The 19,900-nt window shown below is 39.3% G+C and overlaps 1 protein-coding gene across 5 annotated transcripts; it reads left to right on the forward strand.

Annotated features, from left to right (window-relative positions):
* Positions 1-421: 421 nt before the first annotated feature.
* On the forward strand, positions 422-19,100 carry LOC121291563 (stathmin-like). Of its 5 annotated transcripts, XR_005946029.1 has the most exons (7): positions 422-653; positions 9,590-9,669; positions 13,949-14,112; positions 15,129-15,320; positions 15,432-15,509; positions 15,600-15,761; positions 18,640-19,100. XR_005946029.1 is itself a non-coding variant. In XM_041212928.1 (5 exons), the coding sequence occupies exons 2-5, from the start codon at positions 9,657-9,659 to the stop codon at positions 18,700-18,702; spliced, it is 432 nt and encodes a 143-aa protein (XP_041068862.1). In that variant the 5' UTR covers positions 422-653; positions 9,590-9,656; the 3' UTR covers positions 18,703-19,100. The 5 variants fall into 5 exon arrangements, 3 of the variants coding, with proteins under 3 accessions (XP_041068862.1, XP_041068863.1, XP_041068860.1); XR_005946028.1 differs by having other exon boundaries at positions 15,432-15,761; XM_041212928.1 differs by lacking the exons at positions 15,432-15,509; positions 15,600-15,761.
* Positions 19,101-19,900: the final 800 nt, after the last annotated feature.

Genomic DNA, 19,900 nt, shown 5'->3' on the forward strand with positions numbered 1-19,900 from the left:
TTGCTGCCTATGTGATTCAATGTTGCTCTGTTTTTATGCCAAATTTGTGGGCGGGGAGCGTTGTTTACACTTCATTGATGCTGTGCTTTTTGTAAGGGGGGGGGGGGGGGGGGGGTGCGGAAATAAAGAAAAAGGTCAGGTTGCCTCAAAAGCGCCTGACCCGCCCCAATGGGAACCCAAAAGTGCCAAGCATAGTGGTTTGACTTTAAATAATGTTATCTTAAAACAATTGGGACATTGAATAAACACGTTAAAATAGAACGTTGACTTAACTTCAAAAACATTTTAAAGTTTTTAAAAAAAAAATAACCTTCTGGCCGTTGGGTGTTGACCGTTAGCCGTTGGCCCCGAGGCATATTTGAATGTAAAGGGGCGGGGCCGGCTGGCGTGGCGCGCGATCTCGGGGGGAGGAGGCAGTAGCTGTTGGGCTGAGGTAAAGGAAGCATATGTTTTGATGCGGCTCTGATAGTCCTTACTCTACAGACAGACGCGAGAGTTATTCATGCTCGATGTTTGTTGGGGAGGGGACCGACCACACCACCATCCCCTCCCCCGCAGTTTTCTTTGTTTGGCAACTGCCTCGTGTTTTAAAAGGCCAACAACAACAACTGGTGTGAGAAAACATGGTGGAAAACTGGTGTGCCCGTTCCAAGGTCCGTCCCCAATCGTCTGAAATCTTACCTCAGTTGGATTCATTTTAAGTGGCCTGGGCTAGCATTGGCTTCCCATTCTTGGTTGTTGTTCAGTTAACCCCACCCTCTCTCGAGAAAGAGTTGGAATTGGGGTGGGGGGGGGGGGGCAGTTGTGATGCTTCCTACAGTTGAATAGTTGGCAGTTCCATCTGGGGTGCGTCACATGATGGCTGCTTAGGTGAGGGCAGCTGGTACCTGTCAGTACTTCCAGGACTGGAGAGTATTGGCAAATAAGTTGTAAGGACAAATCCAAAACTTTTTGGAATGGGTTGGTACAATTGCCAAGTTTGTGGTATTTTTAAGGGATATTGTACTGCCTGGGAATAACTAGTAACCTGTTTCTTTTTAGAAGTTGGCCTTTTTCATTGCAATAATTTGACTGGCTGTTCTACTTTGGTAAATGTGGATCAAACTTGAATGAGCTTGTGTTGAAGCAACTTCCCTTTGCGAGGAGCCTTGCTAAAGTTTTTAAGTTATATTGAAATGTATCTTTTGTGAAAGGGTTAACTACTATGAACTTGAATTTAATATAGTATTTGCTGCTAGACCCTCACTGTACAATATCAAAGGCTACATTATGGAAATATTGTACTGTAACTTTGCTTTTTCCTTTTATTTAAAACATATTTCTAAAAGTGGAAAGTTTGTTTTCCAATAGACTACTATTTTTCTGCTGTTTGAAATGTTACTCAAACGCACATTTGCCAAATGCTGTAATGTGATGTGTTTGTCTTAATTAATCATAATTGAATGTAACCTTTTAATTGTTCTCTTTTCCCAGTGATCAAGAATATGCACTTTTAAAATAGTGCTCCTCTAGAACGTGGCCTTGTTGCCTATCTCTCCAAATACTGGAATGACAGATAACGGTCTATACAATACGCTGTGGCTTGTTTGAAAAATGAGGCTAGGCTTGAAGTGGGTGGACATATGAATTAGGAGTAGGCCACTCAGCCTTCGAGCCTGCTCTGCCATTCAATAAGATCATGGCCGATCTGACTAACCTCCCACCAATCCCCCCCAATAACCCGTCACCCCCTTATTTATCAAGAATCTGTCTACCTTTTCCTTAAAAATATGCAAAAGACTCTGCTTCCACTGCCTTTTGAGAGTGTTCCAAAGACTCACTACCCTCTGAGAAAAAATTTCTTCTCATCTCTGTATTAAATGGGCGACCCCTTATTTTTAAACAGTGACCCCCTAGTTCTAGATTCTCCCACAAGAGGAAACATCCTCTCCACATCCACCCTGTCAAGACCCTTCAGGATCTTGAATGTTTCAATCAGGTCACCCCTTACTCTTCTAAACTCAAGCGGATATAAGCTTGTCCAATCTATCCCCATGAGACAACCCATCCATTCCAGGTATTAGTTTAGTAAACCTTCTCTGAACTGCTTCTAATGCATTTATATCCTTCCTTAAATAAGGAGACCAATACTGTACACAGTACTCCAGATATGGTCTCACCAATGCCCTATATAACTGAAGCATAGCCTCCCTACTTTTATGTTCAATTCCCCTCATAATAAACAACATTGTATTAGCTTTCCTAATTACTTGCTGTAATGTACCTACTTATTGGCCTTTTGTGATTCATGACCCCGAATCGCTCTGCATCTTGGAGCTCTGCAATCTCTCACCATCTAAATAATATGCTTTCTTTTTATTCTTCCTGCCAAAATGGACAATTTCACATTTTCCTACATTATGGTCGATTTGCCAGATCTTTGCCCACTCGCTTAACTTATCTATGTCACTTCGTAGCCTCCGTATGTCCTCTTCACAATTTACTTTTCTACCTATCTTTGTATCATAAGCAAGTTTAGCAATCATACCTTCTGTCCCTTCGTCATAGTAATTTTATATAAATTGTGAAAAGTTGAGGCCCCAGCACTGATCTCTGTGGCATACTACTTGTTACATCCTGCCAACCAGAAAAAGACCCATTTATGGCTACCCTCTGTTTCCTGTTAGATAAACAATCTTCTATCCATGCCAATATGTTATCCCCTACACCATGAGCTTTTATTTTTTCGCAATAACCTTTGATGTGGCACCTTATCAAATGCCTTCTAGAAATCTAAGTACAGTACAACCACTGGTTCCCTTTTATCCACAGCACGTGTGACTCCTTCAAAGTTGGTTAGACATGCTTTCCCTTTCACAAAGCCATGTTGACTCTGCCTGATTGCCTTGAATTTTTCCAAATGCCCTGCCATAACATCTTTAGTAATGGCTTCCAACATTTTCCCTATGACATATGTAAGCTAACTGAATTGCAATTTCCTGCTTTCTGTCCCCCTCCCTTTTTGAATACTTTAGCTATTTTCCAATCTAATGGAGCCTTCCCTGAATCTAGGGAATTTTGGAAAATGAAAAACAATGCATCAACTGTTTCACTAGCCACTTTTAGGACCCCAGGATGAAGTCCATCAGGACCTGGGGCTTTGTCACCCCGCAGCTCCAAAAATTTGGTAAGCATCAATTCCCTGGTGGTTGTAATTTTCCTAAGTTCCTCCCTCCCTTCCAATTCCTGATTTACAGCTAGTTCCGGAATGTTACTTGTATCCTCTATAGTGATGATGGATGCAAATTACCTGTTCAATTCATCTGCCATCTCCATATTTTCCATTATTAATTCCCCAGATTCACTTTCTGTAGGACCAATGCTCACTTTGTTAACTCTTCTTTTATTTAAGTATCTATAGAAGCACCTACTATCCGTCTTTATATTTCTAGCTAGCTTTCTCTTGTACTCTAATTCTTCCCTCCTTATTAATCTTTTTGTCCTTCTTTGTTGTTCTTTATGTTCTGTCCAATCCTCTGACCTGCCACCCATCTTTGCGCTATGTATGCTTTTTCTTCAAGTTCGATACTGTCTTTAATTTTTTTAATTAACCAGGGATGGTGGGTCCTCCCCTTGGAATTTTTCTTTCTCATTGGAATGCGTCTATTCTGAAATATCCCTTTAAATGTCATCCACTGCATCTCTATAGACCTATCTCTTAACTTCATTTGCCAATTCATTTTAGCTAGCTCTGTTTTTGTTCCCACATAATTGCCCTTATTTCAGTTTAAAATACTAGTCTTGGACACATTTTTCTCTCCCTCAAACTGAATGTAAAATTCAATCATATGATCGCTGCTACTTAGGGCACCTTCACTATGAGGATATCAATTAATCCTATTGTGTTGTACAAAACCAGGTCTAGTATAGCCTGCTGTCTGGTTGGCTCCAGAATGTGCTGTTCTAGGAAACTATCCCGAAAACATTATATAAACTCCTCATTTAGGCTACCTTTGCCCTTCTGTTTTTTCCAGGCTATATTTAAATTAAAATCCCCCATGATTATTGCTGTACCTTTCTGACGACTTCCCACTATCTCTTCCTTTATACTCTGTTTTACCATGTAGTTACAATTAGTGCCTGACTTCTTGCCATTATCATTTCTCATCTCAACCCACTGCTTCTACATACTGATTTCCTGAACTTGGGTCTCTAATGTGCTAATACCATCATTAATTAGCAGAGCCACCCCTCCACTTTTTCATAGCTTCCTATCCTTTCTAAATGTCATGTACCCTTCAATATTCAGGTCCCAATCTATGTGAACCTGCAGCCATGTCTCTGTAATACTTATCAAATTCTACTTATTTATTTCTATTTGTGCTATCAGTTCATCTCTTTTGTTTTGAATACCAAGCGCATTTATATACAGAGCCTTTAGTTTTGTCCTTTTATTATTTTTGTAACCTCTTGCTTTGCTGTTTTACTCTTAGATTTGTATTCTCTATCCCTTGCTGTCACATTCTGTTTATCATTTCCCATATTAATACCTTTCTCTCTTGCCTTGTCTCTACTCTTTGGTTTACCACATTTCCCCAAAATTGATCCCTTGCCCTCACTAATTAGTTTAAAGCCCTCTGTATTTCCCTAGTTATGCTGCTTGTTGGAATACCAGCCCCAGCACGGCTCAGGTGTAAACCATCCCAACAGTACAGATCCCGCTTTCCCCAATACTGGTACCAGTGTCCCATGAAGTGGAACCCATTTCTCCCATACCAGCCTTAATATATGTAATTTTATTTGCCCTATGACAATTTTCATTGTGTCTCAGTTAAAAACCACGAGATTATTACCTTTGAGGTTCTGCTTTTCAATTTAGTGCCTAGCTCCTCATACTCTCTATGCAGAACCTCTTTCCTAGTACTACCCATGTTGTTGGTACCTACGTAGACCAAGACAACTGGATCCTCACCCTCCCATTGCAAGTTGCTCTACAGCTCTGAGCAAATGACCCGAACTCTGGCACCGGGTAGACAACATGGCCTTCTGGACTCTTGCTCTTTGCTACAGAGAACAGCGTCAATCCTCCTCTACTTACTGTTGGCTACATGTTTTTTTCAATGTTCATTTAACCCATCTCCACTTCTTCTTGTGGGTCAATTTTTTTTAAACTTGGATGACTATAAACTGAAATATTTGGTTATGCTCCCTCCCTCTTAACACTTTCAGCAAAAATATTCACACCTAAAAGAGAAAAGATGATTTAAACAAAAACTGCAAATACTGTAACTCTGAGAGTGGATGATATATTTGTGCATATGCACTTCCATAAGCATGTTGATAAAATACCACATGTTAGGCTTGTTAGCAAAAATTAAAGCCCATGGCATGAAGATAGTAATCGATGTCAAGAGGGCTTAGACTAGTAGAAAGGGTGGACTCATAACATGAAATTTCTATGCAAAAAAGTGTGAAGTGATATGCTTTAATCGAAAAATGATATAAGAAAATAAATACTATTTTGGTACATACTGTTTTAAAAGGGGTGCAAGAAGGGAGAGATGTGGGTATGCTCACGCTCAACTCTTTGAAGCTGTTAGGGCAGGTTTAAAAAATACAGTTAATAAAGCATATGGAATCCTGGGCTTTATAAACAGAACCATACAAAAGCCAGGAAGTATATCCATTATAAAACACTAATTTGGACCCCAGTTGGAGTATTGAGTCCAATTTTGAGCACCACACTTTAGGTGAAGGCTTTGGAGAGGGCTCATAAGTTATTTATTAGAATGGATCCAGAGATGAGGGATTTAAGTTATTTTGGTAGACTGGTGAAGCTTGGAGGTGTTTTCCTTAGAGAGGAGAAGGCTAAACAGAGATCTAATATAATAAAATTATAAAAGGTTTAGATGGAATAAATAAACTGTTTCCATTGGCTGAAGGGTCAACGACCAGAGAACACAGATTTAAGATGATTGACAAGAAGCAGAGGCAATATGAAGAAAAACTTCTTTTTTACACAATAAGTGGTTAGGATTTGGAATTCACTGCCTGATAGGGTGGTGGAAACATTCAATTGTAGCCTTTAAGAGTGAAAACATTGCAGGGATATGGGAAAAAGCTCTTTAAAAAAGCAGATTTAGATTCGATGAACCAAATGGGGTCGGTCCTCTTGTGCTCTACATTCTGATTCCATCTGGAAAAAAACCAGTAAAAGCTGGAGGCATGTTGCAAATCAGATAACGTTTGCAGAGGGGAAAAGACAAATTCTTTTTCCAGCTCGGGCAGCATTTGTAGAGACAGAAAAGGACAAATTTACATTTCAGCTTTGCTACGTGTTTACATTTTCTGTTTTGTTGAGCAGGGGTAGGTTGTTGTTTCAAGCCAAGACCCTTTTTCTCTATTTTTCTATCTGTTTTTATCCTTATGGTATCACAAGCACCTTGAGACACTTCAACACGATAAAGCAATATGAATAAACATTTCCGTAAGAGGTGCTGTTACAAAGCAGTTTCATGCTTTTGTTGTCTTTTTCCAATTGAAAATTTGCTTTCATTTGTGACCAAATTAATAGGATGCCTCAGTCAGTTGTGCAACTGCCTGGTTGTGAAGCTTGGTAAAGCCTGCAAGTTGTTTGCTATTCTGCACTTAGTGATGGCTGTCTCGTTCATACACAAGATTTGGCTTGGTATCTTGTGAGTTCTTCAGAAATAATTATTGGTTACTAGAGATTCTATTCATTCACTTTTTTTTCTTCTCAAAGAAGCCTGGCTGTCTTAAAATATGTGGTACTAATTTTATAAATATATCTGTACTGGTTGTATATGTTAGTGGTAGAAGGTAAATTTGGAAAGCAGCTTGAAAGAAATGTTATGGCAGCATTATGTATCTTAGCTAGTTGACTAATATGAGAGTGATAAAGTACCAATGGGTTGAGGTCTGCTTCACAAACATGAATAGTTATCATCTCGTTACTACGTGTGACCACTCAACGTTTTAAATTGACTATTTTTAAAACTATAAATGTTGAATGGGTTGTGAACCCATTCTAGTAATCACTGGGGCGTGGGGGCTGTGGGGTGGGTGGCGGGGGTGGCGGTTTGGTGGTGGTGGGAGGAGAGAAACCCACTTTCTGTTTGGGAATGATCAGTGGCCATTAAGATATAGAGGAAAAAACAAGATTCATTATGGTAGGTGCAGGAGAAGCAAAAACACAGGAGCCCCAGATTACAGCATTACTGTAGTTGACAAAATTATAATTTTTGAATTATATCAGTTTCTGTTCACTATCACAAAGATTGTGTTTAAAAACTAACTATACAAACCATGCAAATTTTGCTTTTAATTTTATTCAAATTTTCTTCCGTAATACAGAAGCTAGAAAGGAGAATGGTTGAAATTAAAGGTTGCCATCCATTGTTTGTGATATAATCTTAGGGATATTTTTCTATTACTTGCTGATTTCTTATCATTTGAGTCATAGCCAGGGAATCACCTCCAATGATTTCTTTTCTCACTCCTGCACTGTTAACCTCTGGACTACCTTGAAGATCTAAGAACTTAAGAAATAGAAGCCTGCTCGACATTCAGTAAGATCATGACAGATCTACCTCAAATCCACCTTGTTGCACTATCCCATATCCCTTAAATCCTTTGGTATCCAAAAATCTATTTATAAATTTTCAATATATTCAATGATATAGCATCCATTGTCCTCTGACAGAGAGAATTTCAAAGATTCATAACCTTTCAAGTGGAGAAATCTCAGTTCTAAAATGACTGACCTCTAATTCTAGACACCCCAACCAGGGGCTGCATCTACCCTATAAAGCCAGTCATTTATGTTAAATGAGATTACCTTTCATTTTTCTAAATTCCATAGAATAGAGGTGGACTCTACTCAGTATCTCTTCATAGGACATTCCCATCAATCTAGTGAACCTTCATTGTGCTCCCTCTAAGACAAGTATATCCTTACTTAGGTATGGAGACTAAAAATGTACACAGTATTCCAGGTGTTGTCTTACCAAGGCCCTAAACAATTCAATAAGGCTTTGCTATTATATTTCAAACCTTTCATAATCAAGGCTAACATACATTTTGCTTTCCAAATTGTACCTGTATGTTAATTTTATTGATACATGTTCAAGGATAATCAGGTCCCGCTGAATGTCAGCATTTTCCGGTCTCTGCATTTAAAGAAAAAAAAAATCTGCTTTTTATTTTCCTTCTACCAAAGTGGGTAACTTCACACTTCCTGGCATTGTATTTCATCTGCTATGTCCTCCTTCATTCACTTCACCTGTCTATAACCCTATTTAGCTCTTTGGCCCGGTTTTAATTTCTCATCTACATTTTACCCCTTGATACATTTGAAAACACATGAGGTTCCATGTGCATACTTATGGCACTCAGCTTTATCTCATTGTATCCTCTCTTGACCCCTCCAATGCCTTTAATTTATCACACTGGGTCAAAATCCTGGAACTCCCTAATAGTACTGTGGGTGAACCTACACCAGGTGTACAGCAATGGTTCAAGTAGATGACTCAGCATCACTTTCTTGAAGGCAGTTAGGGATGGGCAATAAATACTGGTCTAGCCAGCGATGCCCACATCCTGTGAAAGAATAAATTTAAAAGAATACAGTTTTTCCAACATCAATATTGGATGAGCGTAAATTATCTCCATCTAAATGTTGGGAAGACTGAAGCCATTGTCTGTGGTCCCTGGTTCAAACTCTATTCCTTGGCAACTATCTGAAGCTGAACCAGACTATTTGCAACCCTAGTATTATGTTTGACCTGCAGGTGAGATTCCATCCACATCCACACCATCACCAAAACTGCCTCCTTCCAACTCCATAACATCAACTTAGCTTCAGCTCATCTGCTAAAACCCTCATCCAAGCCTTTGTTACCTCTGAGACTTGATTATTCCAATGCCTTCTTGGCCATCTTCCAGTCTACATATGTGCTCTTGCAAAATCCTGCACCCCTATCTTAACTTGCTTCAAATCTCATTCACCTGTCACCCTCGTGTTTGTTGATTTACACTGGCTTCTGGTCTGACAACACCTCAATTTTAAAATTCTTGCCCTTATTTTCAAATCCCTACATGGCATCACCCTTCTTTGTCTTTGTAACCTTTCCAGTCCTACGAGCCTTTCAGATCTCTGCGCTGTACAGTTCTAGGCACTTGCACTTTCCCAATTTAATCACTCTACCATAGCAGCTGTGCTTTCTGCTGTCTTGCCCCTAAGTTCTAGAATTCCTTCCTTTGAGCTCTCTACCCCTCCTTTTAAGATGGTCCTTTCAATGACCAAGCTATTGATCATCTGTCCTGCTATCTCCTGTGTCAAAAAAAAAATGATGTTTATTATCTTGTTCAGCACCTTGGGGTGGTTTACTAAGTTAGAGCTGCTATAAAAATGCATGTTGTTGAATGAATTTAGCATAGTACTACAACTAGACCAAGCTACAGTTTCTCAGCTTTGGAAGAATTTTTTAAGCAGTATAACATGCTGGTTTGAACTGTTAGATTTCTAAAATGTAAGTGTTTTGGACTTAGCTATTTTTAAAAATTTTGCCATTACACACCCATCTTACAGGTCTGTTCTTCACATTGAACACTTTTCCTGAGGTGTCCAGTTTTGTTTCTGTTCCCTTTCGCTGAACATGGCTTGTACTGGTAAGTGTAACCTTGATTGGATGCACAGAATTCTGGACATTAGAATGCCTAACTATGACTATTTGTATTTTCTTTAATGGGGGATTCAGAGTAAAAGGACAAGAGCAGAAAGAAATGAAATAAACTAAATTAATTTCCCATTTACACACAAGGTGTGGTAACATATGTTTGCATACCTTTCTAACAGCTTTTGCTCTGAACATTTGATGCTTTTATGTTTTCATCACAAGTTTGAAAGCTACTTGCTTTGTCTTCATATAGACAGACATACATTGATTTATTTTTATTCTCCCTTAGTTTATAGTGCAGTTCTTTTGAGGATGTTTTCACAAGTTGGGAAAATAATTAAATCTTGGACAAAACCAGCTAAAGAGAATCTGATGTTAATATCTACTTGAATGGTTTGGATTTTAGGAACAGGAGTGGACCATTAAGCCACTAGAGGCGCTATTCAGTGAGGTCATGGCTGATCTGTGAGCTAATTCCATATACCTGCCTATACTACATATTCCTATATATGAAGTGTTCAGGAAAGAGAGGAGGATGGGTGGCAGTTTTAATTAAGGATAATATTACAGTGCTGGAGAGAGGATATCATAGAGGGGTCTAGGACAGAATCTATTTGGTTAGAGCTCAGAAACAATAAACATAAACAACCCATGGAAAAGATATAGAAGGACAAATTTGCAAGGAAATTAGAGGTACAAAATGATTAAATAGTTATAACAAGGGACTTTAATTATCCTAATACAGACTGGGATAGCAATAATGTAAAGGGCAGAGAGGGGGAATGAGTTTCTAAAGTGTACTTGTGATAACTTTGTAGATCAGTATGTTTCTGGTCCCAGAGGAGGGAGGCATTGCTGGATCTGGTTCACTTGGACAAATGTAGACTAATTAAGGAAAGCCAGTATTAATTTGTTAAGGGCAAATCATGATTAAATAATTTGATTTGAGTTTTTTGATAAAATAACAGCAAGGGTCAATAAGGGTAATGTAGTTGATGTGGTGTACATGGATTTCTAAAAGCCGTTTGATAATGTGCTTGTCAGCAAAGTTGAAGCTCTTGGGATGAAAGGGGCATTGGTGGCATTGATACAAAGTTGGCTGAGAGGTAGAGTGAGGTCCCCTAAGGGTTGGTATTAGGACCATTACTTTTCTCTAGCTGTATCAACTACCTAGACCTGGTCACAAGTTTAAAAATTTGCGATGTCACGAAACTTGGAAATATTTTGGACTGTGAGGTGGGTTGCAATAGATTTCAAAAAGACATAGATAGGCTGGTAGAATGAATGGACTTATGGCAAATTAAATTTAATGCAGTTAAGTGAGTTGGTACATTTTGGGAAGGAAAATGAGAGGAAATATAAAATAAGGAATACAATTCTAAAGAGGGTGCAAGAACAGAGAGACTTGGGATTTTACATGCACAAAATTCTGGAGGTGGCAGGGCAGGTTCAGAAAGCAGTTAATAAGGCGCACAGGATCCAGGGCTTCATAAACAGAGATACAGAGTAGAAAAGCGAGGAAGTTATAGTTCAGCCTTAATTGAAGTATTGTGCCCAATTCTGGGCACCAGATTTTAGGAAGGATAAGAAGGCATTAGAGATTTATGAGACAGTTCCAGGGATGAGGGACTTCAGTTATGTAGCTAGATTGGAGAAGCTGGGGCTGTAGACCTTAGAAAAGCGAAGAGAGGAGATTTAATCAAAATCATTTAGGTATCTGGACAAGGCAGATAGGGAGAAACTTCCATTTGGCAAAAGGGCAGAGAACCAGAGGACACCAATTTAAAGTGAATGGCAAAAGAACCAGAGGTGATACGAGGAAAAACTTTTTTATACAGTGTGTTAGGATCTAGAATGTACTATCTGAGAGTCTGTGGAGGCAGATTCAATTGAGGCTTTCAGTAGCGAATTGGGTAATTAGCTGAAGAGAAACATTTGCAGGGCTGTGGGGAAAAGGAGGAGGGGTGAGTGGAACTTTTTTTAAAATTCTTTCACGGAACCAAGGCATCGCTGACTAGGCCAGCATTTTTGCCCATTTGTAATTGCCATGAGAAGGTGGTGGTGAGCTGCCATCTTGAACTGCAGTCCATGTGGTGTAGGTACACCCACAGTGCATTTAGAAAGGGAGTTCCAGGATTTTGACCCAACAACAGTGAAAGAACAGAGATATAGTTCCAAGTCACAATGGCGTGTGGCTTGGAGAGGAACTTGCAGGTGGTGGTGTTCTCATGCATCTGCTGGCCTTGTCCTTCTAGATGGTAGAGGTCACGGGTTTAAAAGGTGCTGTTGAAGGAGTCTTGGTGAGTTGCTGCAGTGCATCTTGTAGATGGTACACAGTGCTGCCACTGTGCATCGATGGTGGATGAGGTGCCAATCAAGTGGGCTGCTTTGTCCTGGATGGTGCCGAGCTTGTTGAATGTGTTTGAGATGCACTCATCCAGGCAAGTGGAAGTATTGCATCACTTTCCTGACATGTGCCTTGTAGATGGTGGACAGGTTTGGGGAGTCATGAGATGTTACTTGCTGCAGAATTTTCAGCCTCTGACCTGATCTTGTACTCAGTATTTATATAGCTGATCCAGTTCTGTTTCTGGTCAATGGTAACTCTGAAGATGTTGGTACTGGGGGATTCAGTGATGGTAATGCCATTGAATGTCATTGCCTGCCACTTATCTGGTGCGAATGTTATTTGCCACTTACCAGCGCAAGCTTGAAAGTTGTCTGGGTCTTGCTGCATATGGGTGTAGACTGCTTCAGTATCTGAGGAGTCACAAATGGTGCTGAACATTGGGCAATCATCTGAACATCCCCCCTTCTGAGCTTAGATGGAGGGAAGGTCATTGATGAAGCAGTTGAAGATGGTTGGGCTTGGGGCATTATCCTAAGGAACTCCTGCAACGATGTCATGGGATTAAGATGATTGACCTCCAACAAGCTCAACAATCTTCCTTTGTGCTACGTATAACTCCAACCAGTGGAGAGTTTTCCCCCTGATTCCCATTGACTTTAGTTTTGCTCAGGCTTATTGATGCCACACTCGGTCAAATGTGACTTTGACGTAAAGGGCGGTCAGTCACTCTCACCTCACCTCTTGAGTTCAGCTCTTTTGTCCATGTTTGGAATTTGGGTTTATTTGACCAGCTGAGTTACTGCTGCAGAGAGATGGCATGGCCATGCAGGGCTGAATGATCTGAAACCATTCTATGATTCTTTCTTATATCTAGTAAGTATCCATTAGTCCTTGAGGCAGGAAGAAAATTAATATTGAAATAAAAGAAGAAAATATTTGAAGTCAAAGTGGGTCAAGCAGCATGGGTGGAGAGAGAAACAGTTAATAGACCTTTCATCAGAACTGCTTTGTAGCATTACCTTCACACTCCCTACTGTTGTTATTTGTGATTCATTTATACAATGCTGACACCAAGTTTACATTATGAACTTATTCTCAAGATATCCCACAGTGCTTCACATACAGTGGATTACTTGGAAGTGCAGCTACTATTGTAAATTTTTGTTAATATTTTTATTCATCATATTCATTCCTTCTATATTCAACAAAAGCATAAACTACCTGTGGAGGTTTTCTCCATCTGATATCTAATCTATATGCTAGACTTGCAATAAATGTGATGTACTTCATCTTAAATATGGATTCATAGTTATATTTGCCTGAAATGCTTGAGACATAAGGTGCTATATAAATGCTAATTGTTATCCTAAATAGTTCTGGGTTTTTTTTGCTGTTGCCACTTTCAGTTTGTGCATAACAATGAATGACAGTCTATTTGAGTGCAAAAACAAGAGTAAGAGAAGCAGTTAGCACATAATGAGGAAGGATGTAAATTGACTTAGCATTTTGGCAAGGGGTTCTAAATTTCTATTACCCCATGTAAGAAAGACATTTCATTCCTGATTGGTCTAACTCTAATTTATGATCTAATTATCAAATAGATCAGCCCTCTAAACTCAAGGGAATACAAGCAAAGTTTATGCTACCACCCTTTAAGATTGGCATCATTCTGGTCAATCTGCACTGTAACCTTTCCAAGGCCAATATACCTTTCCTGAGATTGAGTGTACTTTGTTATAAATTTAACACTTAATTCATATAGTATTATCATCTTACATTTTATTAACTTTAGTAATTTATATTAGAAAACCCTGACAGCAATCTTGTTATTTGACCTGCACAATGAATGCATTAGCAACTATGTTGATTGGGATGGACTTGGTCTAATGCTGCTATTTTTTTTAAATGTACCTCATTTCAGATATTAGGGTAAAAGAACTAGACAAGCGTTCTTCAGGCCAGGCTTTTGAGATCATTCTGAGCCCCACAGCTGAAACAATTCCAGAATTTCCTCTTTCTCCCAAGAAAGATCGGTCACTTGAAGATCTTCAAAAAAAAATGGAAGCTGCAGAGAACAGACGAAAGGTATTCAAATTAGAATATGAGCACAATATGAACTAAATGGTACTTTAAAATGTGTTGGCTGAAAGGCCCTTTTGATCAAATAACAAGTGATGCCTAAATGGCAGGTGTTGTTTTTCTGCGTTCTCAGTACTATGCAATGATTTCTTTATTGCACATTAAGCACTCCTACACTTTACACTTCTGATTTTGAGTGCTCAGAATCAAAACAGGAAAAGCACTACATATCACTAACAACTCATCTTGAGAACAAAAACAATGCCAAAGGCCAGATGAAGAATAAAGCTATGTTACCCCAACCTTCCAGAGCAACCTAGTATTTGTTGTGTTTTGTACAATAGTAGATTGAGTTTGGAATCGAACCGAGATTTCCTAAAATTATTATGTAGGAATTTTGCAGGTAGTACAGAAGACATTTCGTCTCTGCTTTGGACTGGTTCTAAACAAATTTTATGCATTTTTTAAAATTTCTAATTTGTAGTACTGTGCAGTCTGTGGAAGGGCTGTGAGGCTGTTTTTTTTTTAACATTTAGAAACAATTAGCACAGTAGGTAGATGTGCTGAGATCCTTTTTTCATGTAATTTATTCAGTAGGAGTAAGAAGAAAATGAAAGCTTAAAATCTGTAACAAGTATTGGAAGGGCACAGCATCCAAAAGAGGAAACCAGGCAAATATTTTTGAGACTCTTTTTGAAGTTTGAAGGGCAAAGCGTAAACCTATCTGCTTCCTGACTTGTGTATTCCCTGTATTTTCTATCCTTTATTAATCTTCCATGTGCTTAATATCGCTTTAAACGTGATTTGCTTTTAATTGTGATATAGTGGCGAAATGTTCATCTACTATAAGAATTCTGGAGGTGTAGAACAACCTGTTTATAATGGCTTTTGTTGAGATTCAAACATTTTCTTTCTTTGCAAAATACTTGGTGCCTGGATGTGACTTGCATCTCTGAATATGTAGAACTGGCCTTGTGGTCTCAAATGTTCAGCTGAACAATTAATCTCTGTTCTTTCCCTAGTCACATGAAGCAGAAGTTCTGAAGCAGTTGGCTGAAAAACAGGAGCATGTAAAGGAAGTGCTTCAGAGAGCTATTGAAGAAAATACCAAATTCAGCAAAATGGCAGAGGAAAGACTGATCTCCAAGATGGAACTTATTAAGGAGAACCGTGAAGCTCAGTTAGCTGCCAAGCTTGAGCGTCTTCGTGAAAAGGCAAGTTAACCTTAACACCCTTTATTCAATAGAGGTGAAATCCAGAATGGCTTATTTCCCAGGGTCACCACTGGAACTTTTAATTTCCAATTTTTTTACACTTCTCCTTAGGGCTGTGACTGATGCAGGGGCATAGTTCTATGGGTGCTGGCAGCCCTTCAGTACCATGTCCAACTAGCCAGTTTTCATGTGAGTCTAAACAATGAGTGCTGCCAACTTTTTGAACCGTGGTGGGTTATTGAAGCTGAGTCTGTTTCTGTTCATGATTGCCATTTTCAGCATATGAGACCATGGCTCTGAGTGGCAACAGAAGCATGGATCACAACTTGGACCGTGTGGTCAAAGCCATAAAAGACCAACAGTATGTGGCGCATTTACCCACTGAGCCATTGAGGGGGCCTGTTGGAAAATTCCAACCTATTAATGTCTTTCAACGACAAGGTAAGTCATACCTGAGTGCCCTTACTTAAGAGTTTTGCAGTTGGTTATCAACCAGAGCAGATGATGACTGGAAATCCTGGAACTATTATCTGGAATATGATGCCACCTTTCTAAGAAGTAAAATAAAATGTTGTTGCAGTAAAATTCTGTATGCAGGTATTCTGGATGCAGCATTGCTCAGCATACCAAAGGAACAATGTAGTGTTTGAGTGGGTGCAACATTAGGCAACTAAAGTGATGCAGATTTTGTAAAATGTGAAAAAAGTTGGCTTTCAGCTTGGGAAAATGGATCAAAAATTACTTACATTGCAGGTTTTGGATGCTAAGAAATTTTTTTGTTATGTTAAGTAAATGTAGAATGCAGACTGAACTATTTCTCACAAAAGTAAAAGATATTTGGGATATGTTGAAGCCATTGAAGCAAAACATGTCAATGACTTCTTTCAGAAAGAGTAGGACAGCTGTACTGCTTGGTATACTCAAAATCAATCAGTGGGAAATGTGTTTGGTCATATATCAATATCTAAGTGTCAGATTTTGCCCTACTTCTGACAAGAAACCCAGATGACAAGAAATGCATTTGAATTATTTGAACTCTTATCTGCAAAACATAAACGAGCTGGGTGTTGCTGTGTTACGTTTGCTCATGCCTAGCAACATGATGATTATTTAAACTTTTTGATGGTTGAACTGGAAGTTTGTTATTGCAAGAATAAATGGCAGCAGTGCCCTAATTCATGCTGACTGCAAATATTCATTTCAGTAGAAAGATTTTTATTGGTATGTAGTTGGATTGAAAATGTCAGCTGGTATGTTTTTAAAGTTGCAAGTTACTGGAGGGAATTTCAGTTACTCAGTAAGTGTGCTCTGGAAATATGAGCAAGTATAATGGTTGTATTCAAACTTGATAATGTCCAACATCTGAATCTCGTCATAAGCACATAAACCCAGCTCAATCTTTGTCTATATCTCCTATCGAACATTGTTTGTTCTAGGGTTTCCCAATTTCTGCTTTGTTAGTTTTCCCCTCTGCATTTTACTGAATTCTCAATGTGTTGATAAACTGACAAAGAATAAATCCAAGTTTGAGTGCACACATATAGCCAAACTTATTGCTACAATTTACCAAAGTAGTTTGGTCGCTAGCTTACTTAACTTGTTGACAATGCAAATACAAACCAACTTTCTTTTTGATATACTGTAATTTTCTAAAAGGGAGGATGGATACTTTCTTATTTATTCCCAGGTTTGGGGAATTGCTTACAGTAATTTGCTCATGTTGCTTTGAAACGAGATGCTTTTCATAGGAGGGACCCAAATTGACCCCCTTTGCACCTTTTGTATATGGGTTCCATTTCCATTAGCTCCTGAGCACAAATAGGCAAGCTCCTCGTTTCTTCATGGCTGAGATAGGAAACTGGGGCATTAAGGGTTATGAACATAAAGCTGTACTGAGCAAGCACTCCTCCCAAGCATAGGAATGAGTGCTCTATACCTAGGGCAGCGTTTTCCCCCCATCGGGGAGGTTGTGCGGGAGTGGGTGCGTTCTCGATCGGCGCCGCCAGTTTGGGACGCGGCGCCATTTTATGTGGGCAGGCCAGGCCTGCCCAGCGTGTCATCCACCCAGAAGCACTGTGCACACCCTGTGCGGGCTGGGGAGGGGTGGGGTGGGAGGAGGAGATGCGGGGGAGGATTCCCTGAGCCGGGAGTGTGATGCGCGCGAAAGAGCGCGCACATCTCCCTGAGGCAAAGTGCTGCCTGAGGGAGATTGGCTCAAGTGTGAAGCCATTATTAAAGGCAGAAAAGAATGTTCCTGACATGTCCTCTCATGTAACACTGTCACATGAGCTGGGACATGTCCATTACTTTTATTTAAAAATTTTCTGAACATTTTAAATCCGTTATGAAACCGCATCCTGCCCCTGGATGAGTTTTCATGCTTTTTCGGAAGGGCGCCTGGGCTCTTCGCCTGCCCGCTAACCATAGGGTTGGATGGGCAGGCCCATTAATTAGGTAAATTACTTTTTTAAAGGCCCAAAGTGACCACTGACAGTTTGTCAGGCGCGCAGCTGACCCGACTGTGCACCCGCCAAACTGAGAATCTAAATGACGCGGGGTGATGTCAGGACGCACGCCTGACGTCACCCCGTGTCATTTTACGCATTGGCGAGCGGGCCTCATCCCCGCTTGCCGATCAGAAATTGCTGCTTCTAAAGTAAGAAATCATTGAGCAATGTAGTGGCATAGTATATTGGACTTCACCACTGTAACCCTAGAAGGTATTTCTCATTACCACCACCTCCCAACTCTAGGTGAATTTCCTTACCTTGAAGGTTCTTAGTGCTTTTCTTTTTCCGTTTCCCTTCCTGCAGACATTGGCCCTTTTCTGTACCTTTTCTGTCTTATTTGGTTGATCCTCTCAACAGCACCACTGATCAGTGTGTGAATGATGACATTCCTATAAATTAATAATTGAAGCCATTTGAAGATGCTTTTAAGTCTGAAGTAATTGCCAGCTCAGCATATTGTGTGCTGAATCTTGCTGGCTGTAGTTTTTAGTGTTTCCTAGGTTGAAGAGTGCATCTGCACTGAAATCTCTCCCCTCAATTATGATGTAGTAACTAGTTTATGAATGAGAAATATAATGCTAAAATTTATACAGTGCATTAACCAAACAAAACACTTCAAAATGAATTACTTTTCAACTGCAGGCAAATGTTGGGTAGTTTAATTGGCTTTAATGTGACTGCATAATCCAGAAAGTTTTATGCCACTTTCAGTCCAAAGCTAATTTTAACAGATTTACACACAATTGTATAGAAACTATTCTCTGCTGTATTAGTATATGTAAAAAAAACTATTTTTTCGGAAAATTTAGGACAAGCACCTGGAGGAAGTGAGAAAGAACAGAGAAAGCAAAGAAACCGAAGAACTTGTTTAACCTTGTGCATTTTTGAAATGAGGGTTTTCAAAAATACAGTTTTTAAAAGAAAAATTAAAGTCAATGTATTGAACAAAACCCTCTTACAGTGCATTAAAAACATGTAACCAGGAATAAGAACACACACTGAATTGGGGTGATTGCGGGAGTGGGGGTGGGGAGAAAAGAAAAACTACAATATAGTTCTACCTTTGCTAGTCATTTCAAATATTACAGCTGTTTGTATCATTTTTTTGCATTGCTGGTACTATATGGAGTCTAAAATTTTTTTTAAATATGTAGTTTTCACCTTGTTTCTTCAGTGACAGCTGTTTATGCTATATGTTACATTTTTAGTCCTAACGTGTAGTTGTCCAAGCATGCCTCAACTGTATCTTTAAATAAAACTGCATTAATTGCTGTCAAAGTCTGAGCACTTGTTTTCTTGAATCCATTCCGATGCTGCTGTGTAATTATAATATGGAGGTGGTGAAATATTATTCCAGAACATTTCACTGGGTTTGTGTGCAAATATGACCAATTTAAAAGGCTCAGACTTTCTTTACAGTTAGCCATCCATGAATGTCCTTTTCTGAGAAAGTAAGCTTGTTATGAAGCAATTGATGTCTTTTTGTACTATCAGTGTTTTGTCCTGAAGAGTTGAGTTTAAATAGAAAGACTGGGTTATGTAAACATAAAAGAACGGAGAAATTTGTATAAAAGTAGAAATGCTCTGAGGCAGGAACAGATTAAGGTTTAATATTATTCAACATCTTTATTAGTTTTAACATCTGAACTTCAGGATGGGTTGCTGGTTCCAAGTGTGTGTATATCAGATGGTTCTGCCTCCAGCCCAAAAGCCAATCTCCATATCGGGAATTTTAACAGATTTTTAAAAAAATTTCCCTGCCCTCTGTTGTCTGGCATCATTCAAATGCGAATTTGCAGCAGGAGTAGGCCATCCGGCCTCTCCAGCCTACTGAGTCATTTGATAAGATCATGACTGATCTGATTGTGGCCTCTACTTTCCTGCCTACCCCCTATAACCTTTGACTCCCTTGTCAGTCAAAAAACTGCCTAATTCAATGTTATGACAAATACAGTTGGTAAAGCTGAGTTATTTAAAAATCCCAGAAAGAAACTTTAAACAACTGTCATAACCTATAATTTTAAGTGTTATACTTGAGATGCGACTCTAAATTCAGGAATCAGATCACCA

Source organism: Carcharodon carcharias, chromosome 19 (assembly GCF_017639515.1).
Source record: "Carcharodon carcharias isolate sCarCar2 chromosome 19, sCarCar2.pri, whole genome shotgun sequence".
Lineage (NCBI taxonomy): Eukaryota > Metazoa > Chordata > Chondrichthyes > Lamniformes > Lamnidae > Carcharodon > Carcharodon carcharias.

Coding starts and splice junctions, on each gene's coding strand:
- LOC121291563 (XM_041212926.1), top strand. CDS start 13,933: ATGTACCTCATTTCAGATATTAGGGTAAAAGAACTAGACAAGCGTTCT. Junction 14,113..15,128: donor CTGCAGAGAACAGACGAAAG/GTATTCAAATTA, acceptor TTCTTTCCCTAG/TCACATGAAGCAGAAGTTCT. Junction 15,321..18,639: donor TTGAGCGTCTTCGTGAAAAG/GCAAGTTAACCT, acceptor CGGAAAATTTAG/GACAAGCACCTGGAGGAAGT.